Source organism: Notamacropus eugenii, chromosome 3 (assembly GCF_028372415.1).
Source record: "Notamacropus eugenii isolate mMacEug1 chromosome 3, mMacEug1.pri_v2, whole genome shotgun sequence".
In the NCBI taxonomy this organism is placed as follows: Eukaryota; Metazoa; Chordata; class Mammalia; order Diprotodontia; family Macropodidae; genus Notamacropus; species Notamacropus eugenii.
In genome coordinates this window covers 361943356-361970841 of record NC_092874.1, presented here as the reverse complement: position 1 = coordinate 361970841, position 27486 = coordinate 361943356, and the positions used below count along the sequence as shown (strand labels likewise).

The following is a 27486-nucleotide window of genomic DNA, read 5'->3' as shown; positions in this document are numbered from 1 at the left end:
TCTCAATCATGCCATTACAACTATTTCACCACTGAGTACAGATGACACTATTCTGTACTGTTAGACCCTACATTTTTATAAATAACAACTTAAATTATTTTGAAAACAATCCAGTGAGTGGCACTTGGGTGGCACAGTTGATAGCCTGGAAGTCAAGAGGACTTGAGTTCAAATCTAGCCTCAGACACTTGACAGTTGCTGGCTGTGTCACTCTAAGTTGATCACTTAACTCCAGTTGCCTCTCAAGAAAAACAACATAAAAACAACACTCTGAATTCCGATGTTTTTTAGATGATACAGAAAGGTCTGTCCTTTTTAATTATTGAATGCTGGAAAGAGGAAATTGGTCAAGGAACTGATGTGTTTGGAGAGGCCATTTCTTCATCCTCAGTCCCTGAGTTTTCTTGTGAGTTTGCTCATGAACAGAAAAATCTTCCTCATCTCTACTCTCACAATTTCCCAGGCACAGTGGCTGTACTCTTTATCTTGTAGGTATTTACTTATCCCTTGGAAGTAATTCTTCAGGGACAGTCTGGGATGCTCACTTTCCAAGGAAGTTTCTTTCCACTCTACATCCTGCCCAACACATCTCTCCAGCTGTTCCAGCTGCTGATCCAGTCCACTGAGCAGTTGTATGAACTGGGTCTGATTCCAAGCAGCAGAAGTGGCATTCAGGGTGAAGATGGAGAAGATCTGCTGGAGCATGTCATGAACAATGACTGTGCCATTTTCCCTCTGGAGTTGGCAGCCTTCCATGACTTCCTTTGGGAAGTTGAAGTTGGCCCTGTCCTTCCAGCATGGCCCCAAGGAAAATGTGCTCATTTGGTGCAGAAGGGAGAAGTCTTCCAGAAGGGCCTGAGTCAGGTCACAGCCCAGGGAGCCCAGGATGCTGGAGCAGAGCAGCATCAGGGAAACTGACAACAAAATCCAGGAGGTCATGGTGACACTGAAGATAGTTTGAGTTTGGCTGGGCTGGTAGACCAGAGAGCGTTTGTCTCAGCTTCTTGGGTTATCTGGCCTCTAAGCCACTGTCTCTTAAATAGTATTAAGTGCAGTTGTCATTTCTTAGCATGGAATTTCCCAGCACTTTCTACTTTCTTTTACTTACTTTCCACATTGGTTTTAGAAGATGCCATAAAAAAATCATCATTGGATTTATTTGTAAAATGGCCCCTAAATTCAGCACTAGATCTATTCTGGCAATCTTGTATCTCCCCAGCATCTAGCACAGGGTGGTGAAAGTGTGGTCAGTTACAGAATCTCCTCGGCATGAACTATGAAACTGCTCCTTCCACCTGCCCGTCCTTTTCCTGCCGATTGAACCCACCAAAGTTCAGGTCCTTATCCACCTTTGCCCATCGTGTCGTGATAATTGCAATAATAACAATAATTTATATGTATGCAACAATTTAAGGTTTACAAAACATTTCTGCAAACTCTTGTGAATGTACAGGAAACTAATATTATTTTGATTTTATTGATGAAAACCCAAGATTCTCAGAGATTTAAGTGACTTGCTGCAAAATACTCAGGTGCCAAGTATTCTAACTCATTTTGGGTCCAAATCTGACTGCTTTAGTCCCCTCCTGCCATCTCCTACTTCCTTGTAGCTGTGTTTCTGCAGTGCTTTCCTCCATCTCTTGGCATTTGCAGCTTCAGTGCCCAACTGTGACTTCCTCTATGATACCTTCTCTGTCTTCTTCCTTCCACTGTACCGTGCCTATAATAGACAGCTCTCTGTGTGTGTATCTGAACCTAAGGACATACTATTATTGAATATTAGGTTTTTGAACTGAACTATTGAACTGAAATAATTTCTGAGATACTTGGCCCCTTCTAACACTCATATTCTGTGATTCAGGCCTGTTGCATGGGACAGAGAAAATTGAATCAAAAATAAGATAGATATGACTATATCTTCATGTGAATCATGGATGACTTTCAATAATAAATGTCCATGAGACTTTTCAATAATTTTTAATAAATAAAAATAATTTTTATTTTGGTTATATGGCAGAGTAAAACTCGGCAATTTCAGTCTCATAGATTTCCCTTTGTGACTTGTTAACATGGAAAATAGTGTGCTACAACTATTGTGGGGGATCTATTGAAGGTCTGTTTGGGGTAGCTTAGATTTTAGGAGAGGACAGATTTGACAATTTTTGTTGTCACTTAGAATCTACTTCATCTCCCTTGGTCGTACTCTTGGCTTGTGGCTTGTCTTGGCTCCAATCCACATTCTGAGTTGGTGACATCATTGCATTGTACTGTACTGAGCTGAATTTCCATTTGTTCCGTGGGGAGACCCATTTTTCTGCTTCCATTTTCATCACATTTAATGTGCTTTCAGTTTCCTTTTCATCTGTTTCATCACTTGAGTTTTCGAAGATTTTGTGGAGGGGGAACAAGTGGCAAGAGGAGAAAATCACTTTTTCTGCTTTCATTTTTAACATGTTTAGTGTGCATCCCCATAGTCTCACTGGGTTTCAGTGAAAGGAAGATTGTCTTTGTAGTTGGAAGATTTGTGTCCAATCGTGTCTCTATCACTTCTTCCCTAGGTGACCATGGGAAAGTCACTTTACCTTTCTAAACCTCAGTTTCCTCATCTGTAAAATGAGGGTGTTGCAGTAGAGGGGCTCACAGGGACCTTTATAGCAATGTCTCCATAGGAATTGTTATATGATCTTTTGATGTTATGGAAGCTTAGGGGGCAACATGTAGGAGCAGGAAAAGACGTTCCAGATAATGAGGATGCAGAGACCTGACCCAGGTCCAGAACCTTTAAAATTTTCATACATTACCTTCCAAAATACAACCCACTTTTGGAACTAATATTAATTTACATGGTTTTATCACCTTTATGTATGAATACATAAATAAATGTATATATACATGTGTCTGTGTGTGTGTATTTATCTGTTTCTGAAGGAAAAAAAAGTATTTCCTTCCTTCACCTCAGTGAGCTATCCTTTGTATCAAAGGCATGTAGGTGGCACAATGGATAGATTGCTAGGCCTGTAATCAGGAAAACCTGAGTTCAGATCTTTCCTCAGGCTCTTGAAAGCTACATAACCTTGGGCAAATAGCTTATCCTGGATTTGCCTCATTCTTCATTTTTCACATGTGCATAATAAGAGCATCTTCCTCCGAGAATGTTTGGAAGGATCAAAATTAAATTATATATTGAAAATCCTTAGCCACTGCCTGGTACATAGTAGATTCCATGTCAATGCTACCTATTTATCATTATTTTATATATACAAAAAAGAGAAAAAAGTTTACCAAGGTTGATCAAGAAATTAACTGATTCTGATTGGATTTGGAATATTCCATACTCACATTCCTCCTTCCTCAAAAAAGAAAAAATGAAAAAAATATGTATACATATATGTGTACATACTTACATATGTATTACAAATTTTTAGGACAGGCAGAAATACAAATAAAAAAGGATAAAATAAAGACGAAATAAGGTTTCATCCTAGAGATATTAGGGAATCACTGACATTGATCAGGATAATGACATGGTCAGTGCTTGAGGAAAATGGATGGATATTAGGGCAAACTGGAGGCAGAGACACCAATCAGGAATTTACTGCAATAGTTTCTTCTAAAAGTAGCTGGATAAGTAGAGTGGAGACATATATGAGAAATACTGTGATGTTAGAAATGACATGGTTTGGTAACTGATGTGCCATATGCCATGGGGGAAAGTGAGGTTTTGGAGTCAAGAATTAATGTCAAAATTTTGACCCTGATGGGAAAGTTTAGAAGAGGGATGTGTTTACAGGATTTGAGAGAGGAGGAGATAAGGTACTCACAATTTATTTATTCCTGTCCACTTTTCCTCATCAAAAAGAATGGTTTGTTTTGACTTCCTAGCTTCTCAGTGAGGGAGGAAATAATGTAATCAGAATATATCCATGCCTGTCCAAAATTTTTCACAGAAAGAAAAGAAAAAAGGAAGGAAAGAAGGAAGGAAGGAAGGAAGGAAGGAAGCAAGGAAGGAAGGTATAAAATTGTGTGTGTGGACTTCCTCACTGGTCATTGCATTAGACACTGAGGAGTGTCTGCCGTAGGGAGAGAATGATAGAAGTCAGGGGAGACAGAGTTTGAAGATGCTTTCATAGCAGCAATGGGTGTCTTGGTCACATGAGTAAGCCCTGAGAAGCCAGTGCCCTGTGCATCCCAGGAGGGCCAGAGGTGAGAAGGAATAACATGGGGGAATGTTTCAGGGGATGATGTCATCTCGTTGGAGACAAGACCATCAAAATAGGGTGAAATTTAAAGAATCTTCCCACCCTCCAAATGATCACATGTTCCTTGCTGGAATAGTCAGTTCCCACCTAAAGTTTCTTATTCCATGTGAGGCCAAAGTTGTACAAAAATCAGTCCTTAGTTGATTGAAATCATGCTCCCATCTACTGGCTGAAGTTGTCATATATTGCTTAGAGACTGAACAAATGTACTTGCCCTTTCAACAAACATCTAAGGACCTTTAGTCAACTAACTTCAGGGAGTAAATTTCCTGAATCAACCACATTCGCCGTTTAATGCAAAAGATCTCATTTGTATGAGTAACTTAAGAGTGGCTCACTTCAACAGACCTTAAAAGTTTCTTTGTTTGTTTGTAACCCCCAAGATAAAACAATATTAAAGTTTGTGCATCTAAGGATAATTCTAAACGATTATTTCTCATTCCTTTTCACATTCTCAGGACCCAACTAGTAAAAAGAAGGTTTGGAAAGGAGTAGGAGTGGTTAAGGAGGGGAGAGGGTTACCCTTAACTAGAAGACCCCTGAAGGGAAGGACCTTGCCTTACATTTTAAAATATAGATATGCATTTTAAAGCTCTCTGAACCCAAATATTTCAGGGAAAATGAAGAACTTCCTCTGACTTTGCTTTCTAAATTCTTAGCTCTTCTTTCTTTTTCTGAAAACCCAAAGGTAAAATGAAGAATTCCAGGAAAAGGAGAAACTTAAGGAGTAAGAAATTACTGAATTATTAAAAAGATGTAGAAGCATTGTGCCTAGTGCACCATACCTGCTAAAGTACTATTTTTAAACTTAGTGAAGAAATGAATTGAGTTGAAAAGACAAGGGAACACATAAGATTAAAAAATAATTTATTGTTCAAAGGTAAAAAAAAAAAACCTTAGATAGATCTCTTGAATGAATAAATAAATAAATAAATAACTATTTGAAAAATAAACAAAACTGCAAAACTGTCCAGATTTCATTTCAAGTCCAATATGTTGGATGGCACCTATTCCCAGCAGCAACAGTTGGTTTTAGGAACACCTGTAACATTTGTACGCACTGTCTAGTTTCTGAAGGGAAAACTCCAGATCCTTCAGTTTTTGAGACATTCTGCCCATTTGATGAGGAAGACAAAATTCCTCCTGATTTCCACCTGGACTCTCTTCCAGGCACAGCTGCAGTGCTCTTTGCTTTTCAGATAGTTCATTATTCCTTGATAATAATTATTGAGAGGTAAAATGCTCTCTGCAGTTCCCCAGGCACTATTGACCTTCAAAGCCTCTTCCAGATGCACCATTTGCTGATAGATTCCACTGAGGAATGTCTCAGTGATGGTCTCATTCACACCAGGGCTGGCATTTTTGTTGCTAAAGAGGAGGAAGATATGCTGGAGCATCTCATGGATGACCATGGTGGCATTCTCCTTTTGGCATTGCTTGGGCTGTACAATCTCCTGAGGGATCTTGAAGTCCATTCCCTCTCGAAGACATTCTGGATGAATTTCTCCAATCATTTCCTTCAGGAGACTCAAGCTCCTGCGATTGGTTCTTCTTTGATGGAAGCGAAGTGAATCATACTGGTCAGAAGAGACAGCAGCAGCAAGAAGCAGGAGAAGGACCAGTTGTACCATGGTGCTATTGGCCATGGTGAATTTGTAAGGAGGTGGCTGTGTTGACTCTTCCAAGGTCTGCAGTGTGAATGGCTTTCCTCAATGGGTGTCAGCTATTTATTGAGAGATGCCATCCATATTTTTCTTGAACACAGGAATTTCCCACTTTTCAGTTCTTATTTTCCCTTTTGTTATGTCATCTACATTTTTCTACTGTGTTGCTGTTTTCTCTTAGGTGCTTAGAAAGAAATTGACCTGTGTGCTGTACACACAAGTAGACCACAAAACCACAAGACTTTCAGTGGGCATTTAATAGTAGAAAAGGAACTAATTATCAGAATCAACTTTCTCCCCTAAATTAAAGCCTATATGATAGAAAGACTTTCTAGAATTTAGAGCAGTTCTTTTCATAGAGCAAGGTTAACTTTTGTCTTTGGCTTCTTCCGTAAAATTATTGGCTTATAGCAATCTTCATTTTTATTCCTAATTAATTTGCAATTAACCCTTTCATCTCAAAACAATCTGATCAAAGAGGCAGCTGAAGAATTGAATACTAGAACTGGAGCCAGGAAGACCTGACTTTAAATTTGGCCTCAGATACTTTCTGGTGAGGTGACCCTTGGCAAGTCACTAAGCCTCTGTCTGCCTCAGTTTCTTCATCTGTAATATGGGGATAATAGTAACACTTACATGTGAGGAGTGTTGTGAGCATAAATTAATACAAAATTTGTAAAATTCTTTGGGGCTAGATGAGTGCTAGCTATTTTATTATTCATAATAGATATTGTTTGTATTCAGAAAACTTGACATGTCACTAGTCCTTATGATTTGTCTTGCATATAACCATCTACCATCAATGATCCTCCTTTCATTGATATGAAATTCACTGCAGTTCTATTCCAATACTTTATCATGGTAAAAATGGGGTGTGTAGCAGACTTTGTGTTCTTAAAAGTTATGTTAAGTAAGTCTCAAGCTCTATTCAATCTTACTAGGTTGCCAAGGCTTTGAATGATTCACAGCAACTTTATGTGTGGTCCATTCCTCAAAGAAAATGTCCAGGGAGCTCTTCACTAGGTTGGCACATGTCACTTTTGTATCTACAACTAGGCTCACTTTTAGATAGGCTGAACTATTCATTAGGGTTATAAGCTCCATATCCATCTTGAACAACTGCCCAGACTTTCTGATGAGAGTAACATTGTGTCTATGTAGTGTTGACAGGTCTATTCTGTGGAGGGGAAATTATTAAATGCCTTTTGGAAATACAGAGTTCTCCTCTTTCCTATCGAACTAGTAACTGCCAAAAAAGGAAATGAGGGTCAGCTACTATTGGCTTTCTATTTAAGAACATAAATTGCCTCACTATGGCTCCCAATTTCCTTTCTAAGTCAGTGCTTAATGCCTCTTTATTGAATTAATTTAGAGAGTGAATTTTGTGGATGTATGCGTTTGTTTTTCATTTCCAAAGAAGAACATGGCATCAGAGAAATGATGACATGACTTGCACTTGACTTTCTTTTGGGTGAGGGAGGGATGACAGAGATGCACAAAGACAAGCACAGATTGATTGAAAATCACTAAACCCTCCTATCTCTTGTATTTGTTAGTATAATGTGTAGTAACAGAACCCAAATTATAGGGAAATGTGGAGAATATTTCCTCAAAACCCTTTTGGAAAGGAGAAATAATGTGAAAAGAGGTTGGAGGATTGGACAACAGTACTTTGATTCAATCCAACATGCAATAAAAATTGTTTGTTTTTAATTAACAAAAGTTTATTTTCTTTCCCTCCTATGTCTCCTCAGGTTTCTCCAACACCTTCCCTTTCATCATCATCACAAAGGAGTATTCTATCACATTCATATACTATAATTTGTTCAGCACTTCCTCAGTTGATGAGCACCTCTTTAATTTCTAGTTCTTTTCCCACACAGAAAAGGTGCTAAAAATATTTGTGTACATCTGGGTTCTGTTGATCTCTTAATTGTCAAATTGAATGGACTTTTTTCTCAGTCATTGTCTCTTCAGTATTTTACATTGTTGACACCTTCTTCTCTGGGACACTCTTCCTTTTGTGACAATGACCTCCCTTGATGCTTTCCCCTCTTTTCTGACTTTTCATTCTCTACCTCATTCCCTGGTTCATCATGCATATCATCCCTTCTAAAATGGGTGCTATCTGAGACTCTGTCCTGGGCCCTCTTTTATCCTTTGCACATTCTCTTGTACTGAGTGACTTCATCAGTTAATGTGTGTTTAATTGTAATTGCTATGCAGATGACTCCTCAGACCATCACTCCTGCCTTTCTGAGATCCAGTTATATATTTCCAGCTGCCTATTAGATATTTCAAAGTGGAAGTCCTGCACCTGATTGTGTGTCTTGGGCATTTAGTTTTATTTTTATTATAATGCCTAAGGTAAATAATTTAATTCTTCCCAAATGCACTTTAAGATGATTATCTTTTTTTACTTATCCCTTTCCATTTCAAAACTTTTTTGTGGGTTGTGTTGTTATTTGTGGAGAATATTTTTAATTCTTCTGTTTCTCATTGTCATAGATTAATTTTCTGTCCTATTTTAAAAGCAAAAGTTGAAAGGAGTTTCTTTCTAGATATTTGGAAATCTTTTCTCCCTTTGCAAAAAGTGCTTAGAAAGTATCTGGAATCTAAACTAGTGCAGGTCAGGGAGAATAACCTGTTAATGGATCTGCTTAGAAAGATTTTTATGAAGGGGGCGGAGCCAAGATGGCAGAATAGAAAGACACACATACACAGCCCAGAAAATACTTGTAGAGAGGGACTCTCAAGAAATTTTGGAGCAGCAGAAGTGGAGAACAACAGAATGGAAGAGATTTCCAGCCCAGGGTGACCTGAAAGGACCACAGAAAAGGTCAGTTGCACCAGACGTGGAGCAGAGTCCAGCCCAGCCTTGGCTGCCACACGGCTCATGAACAGCCCTCAAGGGCAGAGTCTCCCAATCCCCAGTCCTAGTAGCAGAGGTTCCCAGATCCCTCAACCAACAGGCGCCAAAGGTCAGTGACAGGGTTTTTTCAGCTGGCCATGAAGAGATAAGGGTCTGGTGGCAGGTAGCCACCTTAGAGGCCACAACTCAGACATAGCAGTTGCATACATTGTAGGCATGTAAAAACCCTGGGGGCACTGAGGAGTTGATTCTTGCCTCCACCCTGTGTGGAGGCCCTGGGAGAGCTGGTCTTTGTCTCACACTGAATGGTGGCCCTGCCCATCCAGCTTCCCTGAAAACCAGCTCCCAGTGCTGACTTGGTGGAACTAGAGGGCAGGTGTCTGTGGAGAGGTAACTGCTAAGACTCTGTGCACAGAAATCCCTCTCTGTGTCCAGACCAGTACACGCTTGATTGTGCTACTTTGGAGGAACTGAGATTTCACAGATTCTCAGAGTATACCCTACTCTTGACAAAGGACCCATAAGTCAAGTAATTGGTTGGGAAAAATGCCAAAAAAAAACCCAGAAAAAAATAAGACTATAGAAGGTTACTTTCTTGGTGAACAGATATCTTCTCCCATCCTTTCAGATGAGGAAGAACAATGCTTACCATAAGGGAAAGACATAAAAGCCAAGACTTCTATATCCCAAATATCCAAAATAAATATTCAATGGGCTCAGGCCATGGAAGAGCTCAAAAAGTATTTTGAAAATCAAGTAAGAGAGGTGCAGGAAAATTTGGAAAGGAAATGAGAGAGATGTAAGAAAAGCATGAAAAATGGGTCAACACCTTGCTAAAGGAGACCCAAAAAGAGCTGAAGAAAATAACACCTTGAAAAACAGTCTAACTCAATTGGCAAAAGCGGTTCAAAAAGCCAATGAGGAGAAGAATGCTTTCAAAAGCAGAATTAGCCAAATGGAAAAGGAGGTTCAAAAGCTCCCTGAAGAAAATAGTTCTTTCAAAATTAGAATGGAACAGATGGAGGCTAATGATTTTATGAGAAACCAAGAAATCACAAAACAAAACCAAAACAATGAGAAAATGGAAGATAATGTGAAATATCTCATTGGAAAAACAACTGACCTGGAAAATAGATCCAGGAGGGACAATTTTACCTGAAAGCCTTGATCAAAAAAAGAGCTTAGACATCATCTTTCATGAAATTATCAAGGAAAACTGCCCTGATATTCTAGATCAAGTGGGCAAAATAAATATTGAAAGACTCCCACAAGCATCTCCTGAAAGAGATCCAAAAAGAGAAACTCCTAGGAACATTTTGGCCAAATTGCAGAGTTCCCTGGTCAAGGAGAAAATATTGCAAGCAGCTAGAAAGAAACAATTCAAGTATTGTGGAAATGCAATGAGGATAACACAAGATCTAGTGGCTTCTACAGTAAGGGATCAAAGGGCATGGAATATGATATTCCAGAAGTCAAAGGAACTAAGACTAAAACCAAGAATCACGTACCCAGCAAAACTGAGTATAATAATTCAGGGGGAAAAATGGTCTTTCAGTGAAATAGAGGACTTTCAAGCTTTCTTGATGAAAAGACCAGAGCTGAAAAGAAAATTTGACTTTCAAACACAAGAATGAAGAGAAGCATGAAAAGATAAACAGCAAAGAGAAGTCATAAGGGACTTACTAAAGTTGAACTATTTACATTCCTACATGGAAAGACAATATTTGTAACTCTTGATACTTTTCAGTATCTGGGTAGTTGGTGGGATTGCACACACATGCACACACACACACACACACAAAAACAGAGACAGAGAGCACAGGGTAAATTGAATAGGATGGGATCATATGTTAAAATAATGAAATTAAGCAGTGAGAGAGAAATGTATTGGGAGGAGAAAGGGAGAAATGGAATGGGGCAAATTATCTCTTATAAAAGCGGCAAGTAAAAGACTTTTCAGTGCAGGGCAAAAGGGGGGAGGTGAGAGAAAAAACATGAAGCTTATTCTCATCACATTCAACTAAAAGAAGAAATAAAATGCACACTCATTTTGGTATGAAAACCTATCTTACAATACAGGACAGTGGGGAAGAATGGTGTAAGCAGGGTGGGGGAGATGATGGAAGGGAGTACAGTGGGAGGAGGGAGCACTCTTGGGGATGGATAGGATCAAAAGAGAGAATAGAAGAAATGGGGGGCAGGATAGGATGGAGGGTAATATAGTTAATCTTACACAACACAACTATTACGGAAGTCATTGGCAAAACTACACAGATATGGCCTATATTGAACTACTTACCTTCCCAAAGGGAATGGGTGGGGAGGGAGGGATGAGGAGAAGCTGGAACTCAAAGTTTTAGGAACAACTGTTGAGTATTGTTCTTGCGACTAGGAAATAAGAAATACAGGTAATGGGGTATCGAAATTTCTCTTGCCCTTCAGGACAAAAGAGAAGATGGGGATAAGGGAAGCGAGGGATTTTAGAAGGAAGGATAGATTGGTGATAGGGCTACCTAGAATGCTTGGTGTTTTGGAGGGTGGAGGGGAGAAATGGGGAGAAAATTTGGAACACAAAATTTTGGGGAAATGAATGTTGAAAACTTATATAAATAAATTTAAATACAAACAAACAAAAAAAAGAGTTTTATGATTGTTTCCCTAATTTAAAATTTATCAACATTCATTTTAATTAGAAAAAAGGCTTAAAGATCTAAAGATAATAAGGAATTAGTAATTGTCGAGGGTGGTGATTCTTTGCTGAAATGCATGGAGGTAGTTATATATTACCAATCATAAAACCATAAAGAGGTCTGTTATATTTGTATCTGCAGTGTGGTAGTAAGCCTCTCAAGACTTGTGAAACTTTGTTTTCCACTTCTGCTATTAACTTTTCTTTTTTCCTCTTGCTAAACTCACATTGCCATTGGCAAACTGAATCTTCACAGGGTAGCTGCTACTGCTGACAGAGTACTAGGGCTAAGCCTGTAGAGTTGACTGTCTTCATAAGATTGGTTTAGGAGCTTCCATTGGTGTTTCCCCTTAACAAAGAGTCAATGGACTCAGTTCTTTCCCAAAGGCTTTACTCAGATGGCATAACAAGAAGGGAGGTTCCAAAGTAGTCTCTCTTCTTCTCCCAGCAGGGGTTTGGTTGGTAGGTTCTCCCAGCAGTACACATGAAATCCATGTTAGAGGGAGTAGGCATAGCCATGAAATACAATGGTAGTAAGACACTGAAGTGAGGAAGAGAGGCATGTAGGGAACATATTTATCCAAGGCAATTCACAACTCAAGAACTTCAGGGATCCAATTTCCTTTCTTTCCCCAAAGGGAACTCTTGAACTTCAATCTGCATGACTCTGCTGAAGAGTTCTGATGCTCCCCTCCTAGGATATACCATCTTCACTGGACAGGCAGCACAGCTGGGCTAATATCTTGGCTAGATGCCTCTATCAGCTATGGAGTTGGGTCAAAGAAGTTGCTGGTTACTGGGCTGGCTTTTTACCAGGATTAATTGCCCCTGGACTGGACTTGGCAGGTTGATCTGTCACCAACCTGATGTCAGAATGCACCAGGTATGTCACTTGGTGGCCAGTGAAGTGACTGAGACAATAGGCTCTTCTCAGAATCCTTGGGCTCACTCTTAGGGGGGCAGCTGCAGTCTTTCACCTCCTGCAGTAACCATCTTGGTCAGGTGATTCCTTGCTTTAATTAAGTGGACAATGGCACTTTGCTAGAATTGGAAGAAACTTCTCCCCTTTGACTCTCTCAGAGCCTCAGGTCTGATGTTTATTGCTTCCAGACAGGAAGTGGGAAGCTTTCCCTGTTTTCAGTAAGATTCTTCCCAGACTCCTTTTGGGGTCTTATGCAGAAAAATGGTTAAGGACAAAGGTAAGATTGCAGCCAAAGCTATAGAAGGAACTTTACTTTGAAGATCTCTTTTGCTCTTCAAAACTGAGACACTTCTTAAGAGATAAAATATTAATGTTGAGTCTAAAGCTTTACTGTTTGCATTTCAACATGTTTGTCTTTCTGTCCCTCTGGACTTAACTGCTTTTCTAAAATGTCTCCCATGCAGAGTGTTTCATTATGACAAGGGGGCATATGCAGAGCTACCCTAAATATATAGGGGTTTTAGTAGATCTTTAAAAAGGGAATGACTCCACCACTGTCACTTTCTTCTTTCAGCTGTCCCAAGGGGCAAATAGTTCTTTTTCATTAGACTTCCCATGAGGGGATGGAGAGAGGTGGTTACTTTCCCTCACCTTAAACAATCTGGTGATTACCTCCACATGATTGCTAGAGCAAGGGGACTCAAATAGATGTGCTTCAGCTGGTGTTTCTCTCAGTCTTTTCCTCCCTAAGGATCTCTTTCCTGAATAGATGATCAAATATTGATCTTGAGATATACTTGTACAGGTTGGGAGGTAACTTTGTGAGTCAGAGAGGTCCAGAAGTCCTGAAGCCGTCTGATGCACCAGGGGAAGTTTATGCTGGCATGTAAATACCTCTGACCAGAAGATGACCAGAGACAAGAGGAGGAGAGTTCTGATTGGACAGTAGACCTGGACTTTAAGGGGACAGTACAGAGCCTAGGTGAAATATTACAATGTTTATTTGGCAGTCCCACAAATTGCCCTATAGCCACCTAATAAGGTTTAAGTGTCAGTTTCCAGGGGGAGTATAACTACAGTTATCAATTATTCCTGCATACTGGTTAAGCATTTTGGATATTTTGTGTGTTTTTGGTTCAACATTTTTTTGGTACGTAGGAAATAAATACCTGTCCCATAGTTGATTTTTGCTGTAACCTAAGCACCTTTCTACTTCTTTCTCTAGGGAGGCCTTAGGAATAATTGAAAGCCCAAGCATTAAAAATTTTTTACTGAGGATAGGTGTGTAATTCACTGAATAGTGTGAGGGAGGAGAACCTAACCTCTCTAATTACAGTCCAGACTTTTCCAGGACTTAACACCATTCAGAAAATGTGTGTGTCCAGAGCAGATGGGTTCTTCCATGGAAAGAGACTGGCTGCAGTGGCCCATCTCCTTGGGCTCAAATGTGGTTCTCATAGTTAGACCTATTTGTATGACCTTGAGTGAAACCATAGACATCTCTGAATTTTCTCATCTCTAAAATGCAGCTGGGTGGATTGGACTTTTCAGCTGCATGTAGGAAATGTTAGAGAAAGGCAAGACTCACAGCTGATTTCTTTCCAATTCTAACAGACTTCTTGTACTTTTCATTTTTTATTGCCTTTAGCTATTTATACTTTTATTACCTCTGCCCTTTGAGGTGATCTGCTTGTGATTTGTTTGATTCTCATCCCCCAGCTTCTGAGTGGGCCTGTATTTTTGTCCAGCTTCTGTATTAGTTTCTGGCCATTACCTAAAAGTAAAGCAAGCAAAAGTAAAATAAGGCATCAGATGGATGTTCTGTCTGGGGTGTGAAAGAATCAGTAAAAGAAAAAAATGTTGATTTACATAATCAGCCACTCCTGACATAGGACATAAGCTGAAAATAACAACTAGATGATGCAATAAGTGAAAAGGAAACAGGATCAGAATGGGAGGAAAATACAGACAGAGAATGGCAAGTCCTTACAAGCTGGCCACGTGACAAGATTACTGAGCAGAGCCAAATGAACTAAAATGCTGGCCTTCCTGAGCAGTTTGTAGTTCTCAAGGAAGTAACCACATAACTAATAAAACCTAATCTTTTCTGGGCCCTTAGTGGCTCAGATGTGTCAGGGGGCTCCCATCAGCTTTTAAAACCTCTATTTTCTTCTCTAGAAAGTGAAGACAATAGCTCCTTCCCTTTCTTCTTTATGGGATATTTGAGAGGAAAGCACTGAATTATTTTTAAGGAAACTGAGACTCAGTTTTAAATATGTTTTAAAGGAAAGTTGTGGTCTTTAAGACTTGGGATAAGGGAGATCAATTAGGAGGCTACTGGCACTAATTCAGGTGAGAAGAGTTAAGGTCCTGCATTAGGTAACTGGATAAGTAGTGAAGTCTATCCGTACTTCAAGCAACTATCTACTGGGTGTCTAAGCTGCCTTTTAAGGATCCCATTATTCACCTCCTGATGTGAGGAAGCGGCTAGACAAGGTGCCCTAAACACTGTCTGCTTACCAAACCCTGGCCTGATTATCACAGCAGGTGAGGAATGCCACTATGCAGTCGAAACCAAAAAAATGTACAAAATATACAAAACCATCTGCAAAGATGATTCCACTCACCATTGGTAAAATCCAGTAGACCTGAAAGAAAACTGTTCTTGTTGCAAGAGAAGTCACCAGGTATCCCATCCAAATAGCAACCCTGAGTGAAACAAAGTTCCCAAATGAAGGCCAGCTTGCTAAAGTTGGAGATGGATACACATTTTTCTGGATTGACCATGGTGAAGGGGAGCACCATGAAGCTGGATAAAGTTTTGCAATCAAAATTAATCTTGTCAGGAAGCTGGTATGCCTGTCAATAGGAGTGCATGAAAGGTTCATGACAATGTGATTGCCACTTGCAGGAAAATGCCATGCCACCATCATCAGTGCCTATGTTCCCACTGTGAAGAACACTGATGAGGTCAAAGAAAAATTTCATGAAGACCTAGAGACTCTTATCATCAATGTGCCAAAAGAGGACAAGCTTTTAGTTCTGGATGACTTTAAAGATAGAGTAGGCTCAAAATATCAGACTTGGTAGGGAGTCCTACGGAGGAATGGAGCTGAAACAGTAACAGCAGTGGTCATTTGCTGCTGAAGATTTGTGCATCACATGACCTTATCACCAACACTGTTTTCCATTTTCCTAAATGCAATAATACCCTTGCAGCAAACATTGGCACATAATAGACTATGTGATTGTAAGAAGAAGAGATAGACAAGATGTGAGAGTAACAAAGGTAATATGTGTTGCAGAGTGCTGGACTGATCATAGACTTATGCTTTCCAAGCTAAATATTAGCATTCATCAAGAGCCACCCCCAAATGAGAACACTTCCCTGATCATGAACAGTTTGTTGCTACCTTGGAGGGAAAGTTGAGCCAAGGCATAGTCAGCAACAAAGGAGTCGGCAGGTTTCAGAAATTTGGTACACAGCACTGCATTTGCTAACTTGGCCAGAACACTCACAAACACCAACACGGGTCTAATGAATACAATGGGGAAATTCAAAAGCTGCTAAATGAAAAAGAGAACTCCACAGGATATACCTGCAGGATAGTTCATCCACTGCTAAGAAGGTAGCATTTGGTTCCATCAAAACCAAAGTGCAAGCAAAGCTTAGAGAGATGCAAGATTCCTGGCTCAGTAAGAAGGGAGATGAAATTCAGTTTTATGGTGATAGTAACAATCCAAAGCATTCTTATGATTCCCTGAAAGCTGTTTATGGACAAAAACCTATGGTGCATCACAACTACTCAGTGCTGATAGAACATGATCCTAGAGAGATAGAATGAACACTTCCATAGTGTTCTGAACATACCATCAATCAGGACTGAGGCTATTGACCATGTACCACAGGTTGAAGTTAATCTCTCCTTAGCTAAACTTGCAACTGAAGAAGAGGTTTTGAAGACCATCAGGCTCCTTTCACGTGACAAAGCACCTGGTGCTGATTCTATTCCAGCTGAGATTTCCAAGGTAGGGGGACCATTGCTCATATAAGAGCTGACAGAGATTTTCCAGGTTATATGGCAAGAGGAGATTATCCCCCAGGAGTTCAAGGATGCCTCCATTGTCCATTTCTATAAGGGTAAAGGGAATAGATTGTCCTGGGACAATCACAGAGAGGTATCTCTCTTAGTAGTTTCTGGCAAAATTTTTGCTAAAGTCCTCCTTAAAAGGCTGGTCCTTCACATGGAAGATGGGTATATACCAGAGAGCCAGTGTGGCTTCAGAAATGACTGAGGAACAGTTGATATGATGTTTGCTGCCTGACAACTCCAGGAGAAATGCCAGGAACAGAACAGGGGTCTGTACACAACGTTTCTCGATCTGACCAAGGCCTTTTACACTGTTAGACATGAGGGCTTATGGAAAACTATGTCAAAATTTGGTTGCCTGGAGAAATCCATCAATTTTGTATGTCAATTTCACGATGGCATGTTTGTCAACCTTCTGGATATTGCACAAAACTCTCATGTCTTCCTAGTCACCAAAGGAGTGGAACAGACCTGTATGCTTACTCCCATGCTTTTCAGCATGATGTTTTCAGCCATGTTGTCAAATGCTTTCAATGAGGATGAACACAGCATCAAGAACAACTATTGTACTGATGGCAAGTTCTTCAATTTAAGAAGGCCACAAGCTAAGACCAAAGTGGAGGCAGTGTTGGTGCATGATTTTCTGTTTGCAGATGATTGTGTGCTCAATGCAGCCTCTGAAGCTGAGATGCAACAAAGTATAGATAAATTCCCTGCTGCCTGTGCTAATTTTGGCCTAATTATTAACCCCCAAAAAACATAGGTGCTCCATCAGCCACCACAAAAGCATGCATACATGGAATCATCCATTACAACAAATGGAGTTTTGACTGTTGCGGATAACTTCACTTACCTTGGTAGTGTGCTTTCCAGATATGTACACTTTGACAATGAGGTTGATGCACTCATTGCCAGAGCTAGCTCAGTGTTTGGGAGGCTCTGAAGAAAAGTTTGGGAGACAAGACATATTAGACTGACTACCAAAGTGATGGTCTGCAGAGCTGTTATGCTGACCTCATTGTTGTATGCCTGTGAAACATGGACAATCTACCAGCGCCGTGCCAGAAAATTGAGTTGCTTCCATTTAGAAGATTCTGAGGATCACCTGACAGGATAAGGTACCAGACACTGAAGTCCTTGCTTGAGCTGAACTGCCACTCTTTCAAACTATGGTTCAGAGAGCAAGATTCTCATGGATTGCCCACATTCGCATGCAAAATGTATGTTTGTCAAAGAGACTATTTTATGGAGATCTCTCATGGGGCATATGATCACATGGTGGTCAGAAAAAGCAGTACAAGGACACTCTCAAGAATTTTGGATTTGACTGTGCAACATGGGAGACACTGACACAGGATCGCTCACCATAGGGTGCCCACATCAGAAAGGGTGCTGTGCTCTAGGAGTAAAGCAAGATTGAGATAGCACAAAGGAGTTGCAAATGTGGAGTATCCACCCCAAAAATTTATATAGACTATCTTTACCCAATCTGTGATAGAGCATTCAGAGCTCCTATTGGTCTGATCAGCCAGTCAGACACACTGATACTTCACTTTATCATGGTGATGTCATTTGGGTCCTCTTCCAGAAAGAAGGACAGCAACCAACCAACTACCTGAGTAATACACAGTATCATGGGTTCTTCAAGTATTTCCATAATGATGGCAGCAAGAATGGTAACTCATATTATAGAGCACTTACTGTTTATACATTTGCTTCTTAAGTGGGTGAGATGGTTGCCATCATTGTTGTGACATCTACGAGGTGTAGTGACTAGAGCTGATCAGGAAGACCTCAGTTCAAATTTGGCCTCAGATACTGACTTCCTATGTGATTGGGGACAAGTCACTTGACCTTGTTTGCTTCAGTTTCCTCTTCTGTCAAATGGGCTGGAGAAGGAAATAGCAAAGCACTCCAGTACCTTTGCCAAAAATCCAAAAATGTGCTCATGAAAGTTGGGACACAACTGTGTGTGTTTGTCCTTCATTGCCAAAAAAGATCATGCCATCAGAGAAATGATGACATGACTTGCACTTGACTTTGTTTTGAGTGAGGGAGGTCTGTGCAGGTCACCAGCCTCAATTCTCCTCCAGAACCATCTGAATCCAGTGACCAGATATTCATCAGGATGACTGGAGATGACCCAGGATGAGGCAATTGGGGTTAAGTGACTTGCCCAAGGTCACACAGCTAGTGAGTATCAAGTGTCTGAGATGAGATTTGAACTCAGGTTCTCCTGACTCCTTCACTGTGCTCTATTCACTGCACCACCTAGCTGCCCCTGGACACAACTGAAAGTTAAGCTGAACTATGCAATGGAATCCTGAGTCATTCAGCCCAATTCACAAGTAAGTGCTTCTTTGGGAGCTTTGATATCTTAGTCTTTAAAGAGACCTGCAATTACTTTATCTTTTATAAATGATTCTTCTTTTGGGGAATTTTGAGAGGTCAAGAGGACCGGAGAAAATCCTGCTGATCCCTATGTGGCTTAGAAATCTTTCCTAATCAGTTCATTCTCAAATTTGATGAACACTTCTGAGTTCTTAGCCTCCTTGAAAATTCTACAGTATCTGATACTGCTGACCAAGCTTTCCTCTGGGATGGATTCTCCCCTCTGCATTTTTGTGACACTGACCTCCCTTGGTTCTACACCTAATTTCTTGACTGCTCCTATATTGTCTCCTTTGCTGGATTATCAGCATTATTCCCATAGCTATGGGGACCTCCACATCCTGTCCTTGGCCCTTCTTTTTACTCTCTATATTCTCTCACTTGAACATCTCACTGGTTCCCATGAATTTAATTATCCTTTATATGCTGATAATTCTCAGCTTGTACATATATGTATAATAAATATATGTATATGTATCTATATATATTAAATACATATAAATATATATATACAATGCATATATGTATATTATATATACATACATATGTATATATAATATATATATATATATATACACACACACATATATATATACATATGTATCTGAGTTCCATCATCAGCGTATGTAGGACATTTTGTATTGGATGTTCCATAGTCATCTCAAACTCACCATTTTTGAAACAGAACTCATTTCCTCATCTGCCCTCCTCCCAAACTTCCCTATTTTTGTTGCGGACTCCAACTCAAGTCAGCAAGCATTAAACAATTCCTTTGTGCTAGGCACTTTGCTCCAACTCTTCCCAGACTCCTTTTTTGTGGCAAATAATTCTCTTTCAGTAGACTTCCCATGAGAGGATGTAGAGGGGTGGTTAACTTCCCCCTCCCTGGACTATCTAGTGACCACTTCCACAGCACTACTAGAGCAAGGGAATCAACTAGGCTTCCTTGATCTGGAGTTCCCATCTGCCTTGTTTTCTCTCAGATCCCTTTCCTGAATAGGTGATGCAGTATTGATCTAGAAATAGACATATCCAGGTTCAGAGTTAAGTTTGTAAGTCAGAGAGGTCCAGAAGTCCTAAATCCATCTGATGGACCAGGAGCAGTTTATGCTGACACATAAACATCTCTGACAAGAAAATGACCAGAGACAAGAAGAGGATAGTACTGGCTGGACAGTAGACATGGACTTTAAGGGGACAGTACAGAGCCTAGGTGAAATGTAACAATGTTTATTTGGCAGTCCCACAAATTGCCCTATAGCCACCTAATAAGTTTTAAGTGTCAGTTTCCAGGGGCAGTATAATTACAGTTATCATTTATTCCTGCATACTGTTTAAGTGTTTTGGATAGTTTGAGTGTTTTGGGTTTAATATTTCTTTTGTATGTAGGAAATAAATACCTGTTCCATAGTTGATTTATACTGTAACCTGAGCACTTTTATACTTCTCTCTCTGGGGAGGCCTTAGGAATAATTGAAAGCCAAAGCATTAAACATTTTTTACTGAGGATAGGTGTGTAATTCACTGAATAGTGTGAGGGAGGAGAATCTAACCTCTCTAATTAAAGTCCAGGCTTTCCCAGGACTTCACACCATTCAGAGAATATGTGGATCCAGAGTAGATGGGTTCCTTCATGGAAAGAGACTGGCTGCATTGGCCCATCTCTTTGGGCTCAAATGCTGTTCCTATTGTTAGACCTATACGTATGACCTAGAGTGAAGTTATTGACATCTCTGAATTTTCTCGTCTGTAAAATGCAGCAGGCTGCACCAGACTTTTCAACTGATGGACTGTGGGGAATGTTAGAGAAAGGAAAGAGTCACAGTTGATTTCTTTCCAATTCTGAGAGACGTCTTGCACTTTCCATTTTTTATTGCCTTTAGATATTTATACTTTTATTACTTCTGCCCTTTGAAGTGATCTGCTTGTCAATTGTTTGGTTCGCATCCCCCAGCTTCTGAGTGTACCTGCATTTTGGTCTAGGCTTTCTACTAGTTTCTGGCAATTACCAAAAAGTAAAGCAACCAAAGGTAAAATGAGACATCAGATGGAAGTTCTCTCTGGGATTTGAAAGAATCAGTAAAACAAAAGATGTTGATTTACATAATCATCCACTGCTGACAGAAGACCTCAGCTGACGATAGCAAGGAAGTGATGATTTCAATAAATGAAAAGGAAACAGGATCAGAATGGGAGGAAAACACAGACATAGAAAATGTCAAGTCCTTACAAACTGGCCACGTGACAAGATTGCTGAGCAGAGCCAAATGAACTAAAATGCTGATCTCCCTGAGCTGTTTTGAATTCTCAAGGAAAAAACTTAACTTAATAAAGCCTAGTGTTTTCTGTGTACTAGTTTGGGAATCACAAGGACACGTGCCCTTAGTTTGGCTCAGATGTGACAGGGGGCTCCCATTAGCTTTTCAAACCTCCATTTTCTTCACTAAAGTGAAGACAATAACTCCTTCCCTACCTTCCTTATGGAGTATTTGAGAGGAAAGCACTGAATTATTGTTAAGGAAACTGAAACTCAGCTTTAAGTTCTTTTTAAAGGATTGTTGTGGTATTTCAGACTTGAGATAAGGGAGATGAATTAGGAGGCTACTGGCACTAATTCAGGTGAGAAGAGTTAAGGTCCTGCATTAGGTAAATGGACAAGTTGTGAAGTCTATCTGTACTTCAAGCAGCTATCTACTGGGTGTCTGAACAGCCTTTTAAGGATCCCATTACTCACCTCCTGGTGTGAGGAAGGGGCTAGAGAAGGTGGCCTAAAGATTGTCTGCTTACCCAAACCTGGCCTGATTATCACAGCAGGTGGGGAATACCACTATGCGGTCAAAACACAAAAAAAATGTACAAAATATACAAAAACATCTGCAAAAATGATTCCACTCACCATTGGCACATGAAAAGTGTTCACACTTACAGGCAACACAAAATCCAGTAGACCTGAAAGATGAACTGCTTAATGTACTGTCTTAAAGGATACTGTCTATTTAGTGACAGTGTAATTTTGCTGTTTTTGTTTACTTTTTATTAGGTGCTTTGGTTTCATTGCTGGTGTAGAAATTCTCTTGATTGAAAATCTATAAAAAAACTGGTTTTTTAACATTTGTTTTTAAAATATTGAGTTCCAAATTCTTTTCCTTCCTCCAGCCCTTTCCCACCATTGAGAAGGCAAGCAGTAATATGATGCCTATTATAATTTAAGACATATAAACATTTCTATATTTGGCATGTTTCAAGAAAAGCAAAAAAAAAAGTGAAAAGCAATATGCTTCAGTCTGTCCTCAGAGGTTCTCAGTTCCCTCTATGAAGCTGGATAACATTTTTCATCTTGAAGCCTTTGTTACTGTCTTGGATCATAGCAGAGTAGCTAAGTTTTTCACAGTTGATCATCGTTACAATGTTACTATTACTCTGTACAAAGTTTGTCTTGTTCTGCTCACCGTACTTTGCATCAGTTCATATAGGTCTTCCTAGGTTTTTCTGAAACCACAGCCCTCTCCCCCACCTTGTCATTTCTTATAGTACAATCATACTTTATCACAATCATACCATTACTTGTTCAGCCACTCCTCAACTGATGGCCAACCCCTAACTTTCCAACTCTTTGCCACCATGAAAAGAGGTACTATAAGTATTTTCATGCCTATAGGCCCTTTTCCTTTTGCTTTGATCTCTTTAAGACAGAGACCTAGTAGTGGTATTGTTTCATCAAACAGAGTTTAATAGTTCTTTGGGCATAGTTCCAAATTGTTCTCCAGAATAATTGGACCAGTTCTTGTCCAGCCTAATGGTGTGTGCTGCTGGGTCCTCTTACCTGTCTCAAGTCTTTGGTGATCAGCCAGATAAACATATGAGATAAGAGACCTCCAGAGTCCAACAGAGGTGTAGGCTTTATTCCAGATACAAGCTACATGTCAGCATGCAGGGTAAATTCTCCCTGTGGGAACTACCTTTCCTTCCTGAGGAGTAAGGAAAAACAACCCTCCTCCTCAGGCTTTCCTGTCCCCATTTAAGCTCTCCCTGGTGCATAGTTTGCTCCTGGGCCAGGCATGCTCTCAGCCCCTTAGTCAATTAACAAAAGGTGTGCTCAGATCAGGGACCAATCTCAAGGGTGGGATGCTTTCCCCAGCAAGTTTCCACTGAGAAGAGGTGGAGAACAAGATAACTCATGTCTCACTCCCTCAGTTCCCAGCTGTTCTCTGGGGGGCCTCATGAGAGCTTGGTGGTTACAAGAAGCCCTCACCTTTACCTGACCAACACCGTTCAAGTGACAACTGAGCTTGTATCTTAACAAGTCACAACTCTACCAATAGTGCATTAGTGTACCTATTTTTCCATATCCCCACCAGCCTTTGTCCTTTTCCTTTTTGGTCATGTTTGACAATCTAATAGATCTGAGGTGACACCTCACAGTTGTATGGTTTTGCGTTTCTCTTATCAATAGTGATTTAGAGTATTTTTTATATGACTATTTATTGTTTGATTTCTTCTTCTGAAAACTTCCTCTTCAAATACTTTGACTTAGGAATTGGGATCAGTCTCTGTATATTTGAACAATGAGATTTTTAATCAAAGAAACTTGTAGTAGATCCTCCTCCCCACCCAGATTCTTGCTTTGTTTCTAATTTTGGCTGCATTGGTTTTGTTTGTTCAAAAGGTTTTAAATTTCATTTAATCAAAATTATGTTTTCCTTCTCATGATCTTCTCTATCACCCGTTCATCATAAATTCTTCTATTACTATAGATCTCATAGGTAAAGTATTCCATGATCTCATGATTTGCTTATGGCATCATCCTTTATTTCTAAATCGTGTACCCATTTTGACATTATTTTTTTATATAGTGTGAAATGCTACTCTATAAAGTGCTTTCCAATTTTCCCAGCAATTTTGGTTAAAATTTTGTCAAATACTGAATTCTTTTCCCAAAAGATTGAATATTTTGCTTTGTCAAATATTGTCTAATGAGTATGATCATTTACTAATGTGTATTGTGAACCTAATCTATTCCACTGATCTACCACTCCATTTCTTAGCCAGTGTCAGATATTTTAATGATTACCACCTTACAGTATACTTGGAGATCAGATATAGCGAGACCACCTTCTTTCATATTTTTTTTATTGATTACCTTGGTATTCCTAATCTTTTCTTCTTCCAAATGTATTTTATTATTTTCTAACTCTATAAAACAATTTTTCTGTACTATGATTGCTATTGCATGCAAGTAATTAATAAATTAATTTAGGTAGAATTGAAATTTTTGTTACCTTGGCTTAGCCTATGCATGAACAATTAATATTTTTCCAATTGCTTCAATCTGTCTTTATTTGTATAAAAATTGTTTTGTAATTGTATTCATGTACTTCCTGGATTTGTCTTGGTAGGTAGACCTACAAGTATTTTCTATTATCTGCATTTACTTTAAAAGGGAATTTTTCTTTCTTTTCCTTTTGGCAGGATGCTTCTGCCAATACATAGTAATGTTCATGATTTACATGGGTTTATTTTCTATCATGCAACTTTACTAAAGTTATTGTTTAAGTGGTTTTTACTGAATTCTTTGGGGTTCTCTAAATATACCGTCATATCATCTTCAAGAAGCAATAGTTCTCTTTCTTTATTCCTTATTCTAATTGCTTCAATATCTTTTTTCTTAATGCTAAAGCTAGTAGTTCTAGCATAATATTTAATAATAGTACTGATAATGAACATTCTTCCTTCACCTCTGGTCTTATCGGGGGGAAAAAACCCAGGAATCTTATAATACCTGCAGTTACTTCAAATGGAATTGCTTTTTATATCACTTTTGTTTGGACTTTTTTGATAATATCTGATAATATTGGTGATTTATGTGGATTTATTTTTCATCCTACCTCACTTAAATCTAATTTACTCAGTAATCAAAAGACATCACCCATATCATATTACCATTTTACCATTTCACCTGTCTGAAAGTCCTGTGACAGAAGATGAGACACAGCAGCAGGTGTAGATGCACTGGGAGATATAGTCACATAGGCAGCTGAGAACAGAGGGTCCTGTTCTCATTGGAAGCACTAATGAGAATCATCAGCCCCTTGGGTATCTCAACACCCTTTTAAGGATCACACTTTATGTGGACAGAAATTTTCTAATTCCAAATCATAAATGAGGCTGACCTCAGAGACAAGAGAAGGCAGCATGCTTGTTTTGGGTCTGCCCAACTAGGTCTTTGGGTCTACCCAAACAGCTTGTGTTTTGGGCTCCCCAATAGCTTGTGTTTTATCTTCATCTTTCTTGAATGTTTGTACTTACATGCTGATATGCATCTCAAGCAACCTACATTTGTGCAGGCCACTCATCCTACATACTTGTCTGAACTCTTCATAATATGAAATTTAACAGAGATTCACGGGAGGGAGTCACACCTTTCTGGCTCTCTTCTCTGCTGAACCAACTTAATAAAAGTCTTCCTAAAAACTTTTTTTAGGCTTTGGGGTTTGTTTTTGACCAGCAAGATCTGCTGGAGCATCTGACAAAGAACAGTTCTGGCATATTATTTTTCCTTTAACGTCCAATCTCAATGCCTCAACCTCCAGGAAACTGCTCTTCACTCTCACCTAAAGGTGGTCTCTCCCCTATAATATCATATTGGACCATCTGCTTTTGGCCCTCTATCTTTGTGCCTTGATTTCATCTTCTATTGGATCACATGTATTTGGGTACCTGTTGTATACTCCCATGAGAAGAGAGATTCTTTATTTTTGCGTGCTTAATGTCCCTTAGAAAATACAGTGAAGTCTATGGACTCATCAGAATAAATTATTTTTTGGCATTCAGGAGGCTGCTAAATTGTAATTAGAGTTTAGAGAAATTAAAGGTGTAATCTTTTTCTTATTCAGATTCAAAAATCTCTTGAAATTTATCCACAGACCCTAAGGATCTTAGGTGAAGAAACCCTACATGAAACTATTATCTTTCTGAGGGAAGTAACTGGACAATTCTTCCTCACTGTGTTACCAGCATCTCCTTCATTGCCTTGTATATAGTAAGTGCTTAATAAATGTTGCTTGGATTGAATTTTTCCACCGAATCTGTTATCCATTCCCTTGGGAACATCTAGTGATCTTTTCAATGAGAGTTTATTTAGTAAAACTAATGAGACAAAAGGTTTTTTCAAAAATTAGATTTAATATAAAAATAGGACATTATTAATACCACACAAATACATACTCATCTCAATGAATAATAATGACCAGCAGGAACACATATCGTTATAAATATTATATAAACATAAAATATTAATATTATATAATAAATATCAGTCTCAATCATACCATTACAACTGTTTTGCCACTGAGTACAGATAAAACTATTCTGTACTGTTAGACCCTACATTTTTATAAATAACAACTTAAATTATTTTGAAAACAATCCAGTGAGTGGCACTGGGTGGCACAGTTGATAGCCTGGAAGTCAAGAGGACTTGAGTTCAAATCTAGCCTCAGACACTTGACAGTTGCTGGTTCTGTCACTCTAAGTTGATCGCTTAACTCCAATTGCCTCTCAAGAAAAACAACATAAAAACAACACTCTGAATTCAGAAGATTTTCAGATGATACAGAAAGGTCTGTCCTTTTAAATTATGGAATGCTGGAAACAGGAAATTGGTCAAGGAGCTGACGTGTTTGGAGAGGCCATTTCTTCATCCTCAGTCCCTGAGTTTTCTTGTGAGTTTGCTCATGAACAGAAAAATCTTCCTCATCTCTACTCTCACAATTTCCCAGGCACAGTGACTGTACTCTTTATCTTGCAGGTATTTACTTATCCGTTGGAAGTAATTCTTCAGGGCCAGACTGGGATGCTCACTTCCCAAGGAAGGCTCTTCCCACTCTACATCCTGCATAACACACCTCTCCAGCTGTTCCAGCTGCTGATCCAGTCCAGTGAGCAGTTGTATGAGCTGGGTCTGATTCCAAGCAGCAGAAGTGGCATTCAGGGTGAAGATGGAGAAGATCTGCTGGAGCATGTCATGAACAATGACTGTGCCATTTTCCCTCTGGAGTTGGCAGCCTTCCATGACTTCCTTTGGGAAGTTGAAGCTGGCCCTGTCCTTCCAACATGGCCCCAATGAAAATGTGCTCATTTGGTGCAGAAGGGAGAAGTCTTCCAGAAGGGCCTGAGTCAGGTCACAGCCCAGGGAGCCCAGGATGCTGGAGCAGAGCAACATCAGGGAAACTGGCAACAAGGTCCAGGAGGTCATGGTGACACTGAAGATAGTTTGAGTTTGGCTGGGCTGGGAGACCAGTGAGCCTTTGTCTCAGCTTCTTGGGTTATCTGGCCTCTAAGCCACTCTCTCTTAAATAGTATTAAGTGCAGTTGTCATTTCTTAGCATGGAGTTTCCCAGCACTTTCTACTTTCTTTTACTTACTTTCCACATTGGTTTTTAGAAGATGCCATAAAAAAATCATCATTGGATTTATTTGTAAAAAGGCCCCTAAATTCAGCACTAAATCTATTCTGGCAATCTTGTATCTCCCCAGCATCTAGCACATGGTGGTGAAAGTGTGGTCAGTTACAGAATCTCATCAGCATCACCTATGGAA

The 27486-nt window shown here is 39.5% G+C and overlaps 3 protein-coding genes across 3 annotated transcripts; all 3 read right to left on the bottom strand.

Annotated features, from left to right (window-relative positions):
• Positions 1 to 387: 387 nt before the first annotated feature.
• LOC140531669 (interferon tau-2-like) lies at positions 388 to 939 on the bottom strand. Its single transcript, XM_072650478.1, has one exon. It carries the CDS (start codon positions 937 to 939, stop codon positions 388 to 390), a length of 552 nt encoding a protein of 183 aa, XP_072506579.1.
• A 4414-nt stretch (positions 940 to 5353) lies between these two features.
• LOC140531668 (interferon beta-like) lies at positions 5354 to 5929 on the bottom strand. The gene has a single exon (XM_072650477.1). It carries the CDS (start codon positions 5903 to 5905, stop codon positions 5354 to 5356), a length of 552 nt encoding a protein of 183 aa, XP_072506578.1. The 5' UTR covers positions 5906 to 5929.
• A 20661-nt stretch (positions 5930 to 26590) lies between these two features.
• LOC140496923 (interferon tau-2-like) lies at positions 26591 to 27142 on the bottom strand. Its single transcript, XM_072597341.1, has one exon. The coding sequence runs from the start codon at positions 27140 to 27142 to the stop codon at positions 26591 to 26593; it is 552 nt and encodes a 183-aa protein (XP_072453442.1).
• Positions 27143 to 27486: the final 344 nt, after the last annotated feature.

Coding starts and splice junctions, on each gene's coding strand:
- LOC140531669 (XM_072650478.1), bottom strand. CDS start 939: ATGACCTCCTGGATTTTGTTGTCAGTTTCCCTGATGCTGCTCTGCTCC.
- LOC140531668 (XM_072650477.1), bottom strand. CDS start 5,905: ATGGCCAATAGCACCATGGTACAACTGGTCCTTCTCCTGCTTCTTGCT.
- LOC140496923 (XM_072597341.1), bottom strand. CDS start 27,142: ATGACCTCCTGGACCTTGTTGCCAGTTTCCCTGATGTTGCTCTGCTCC.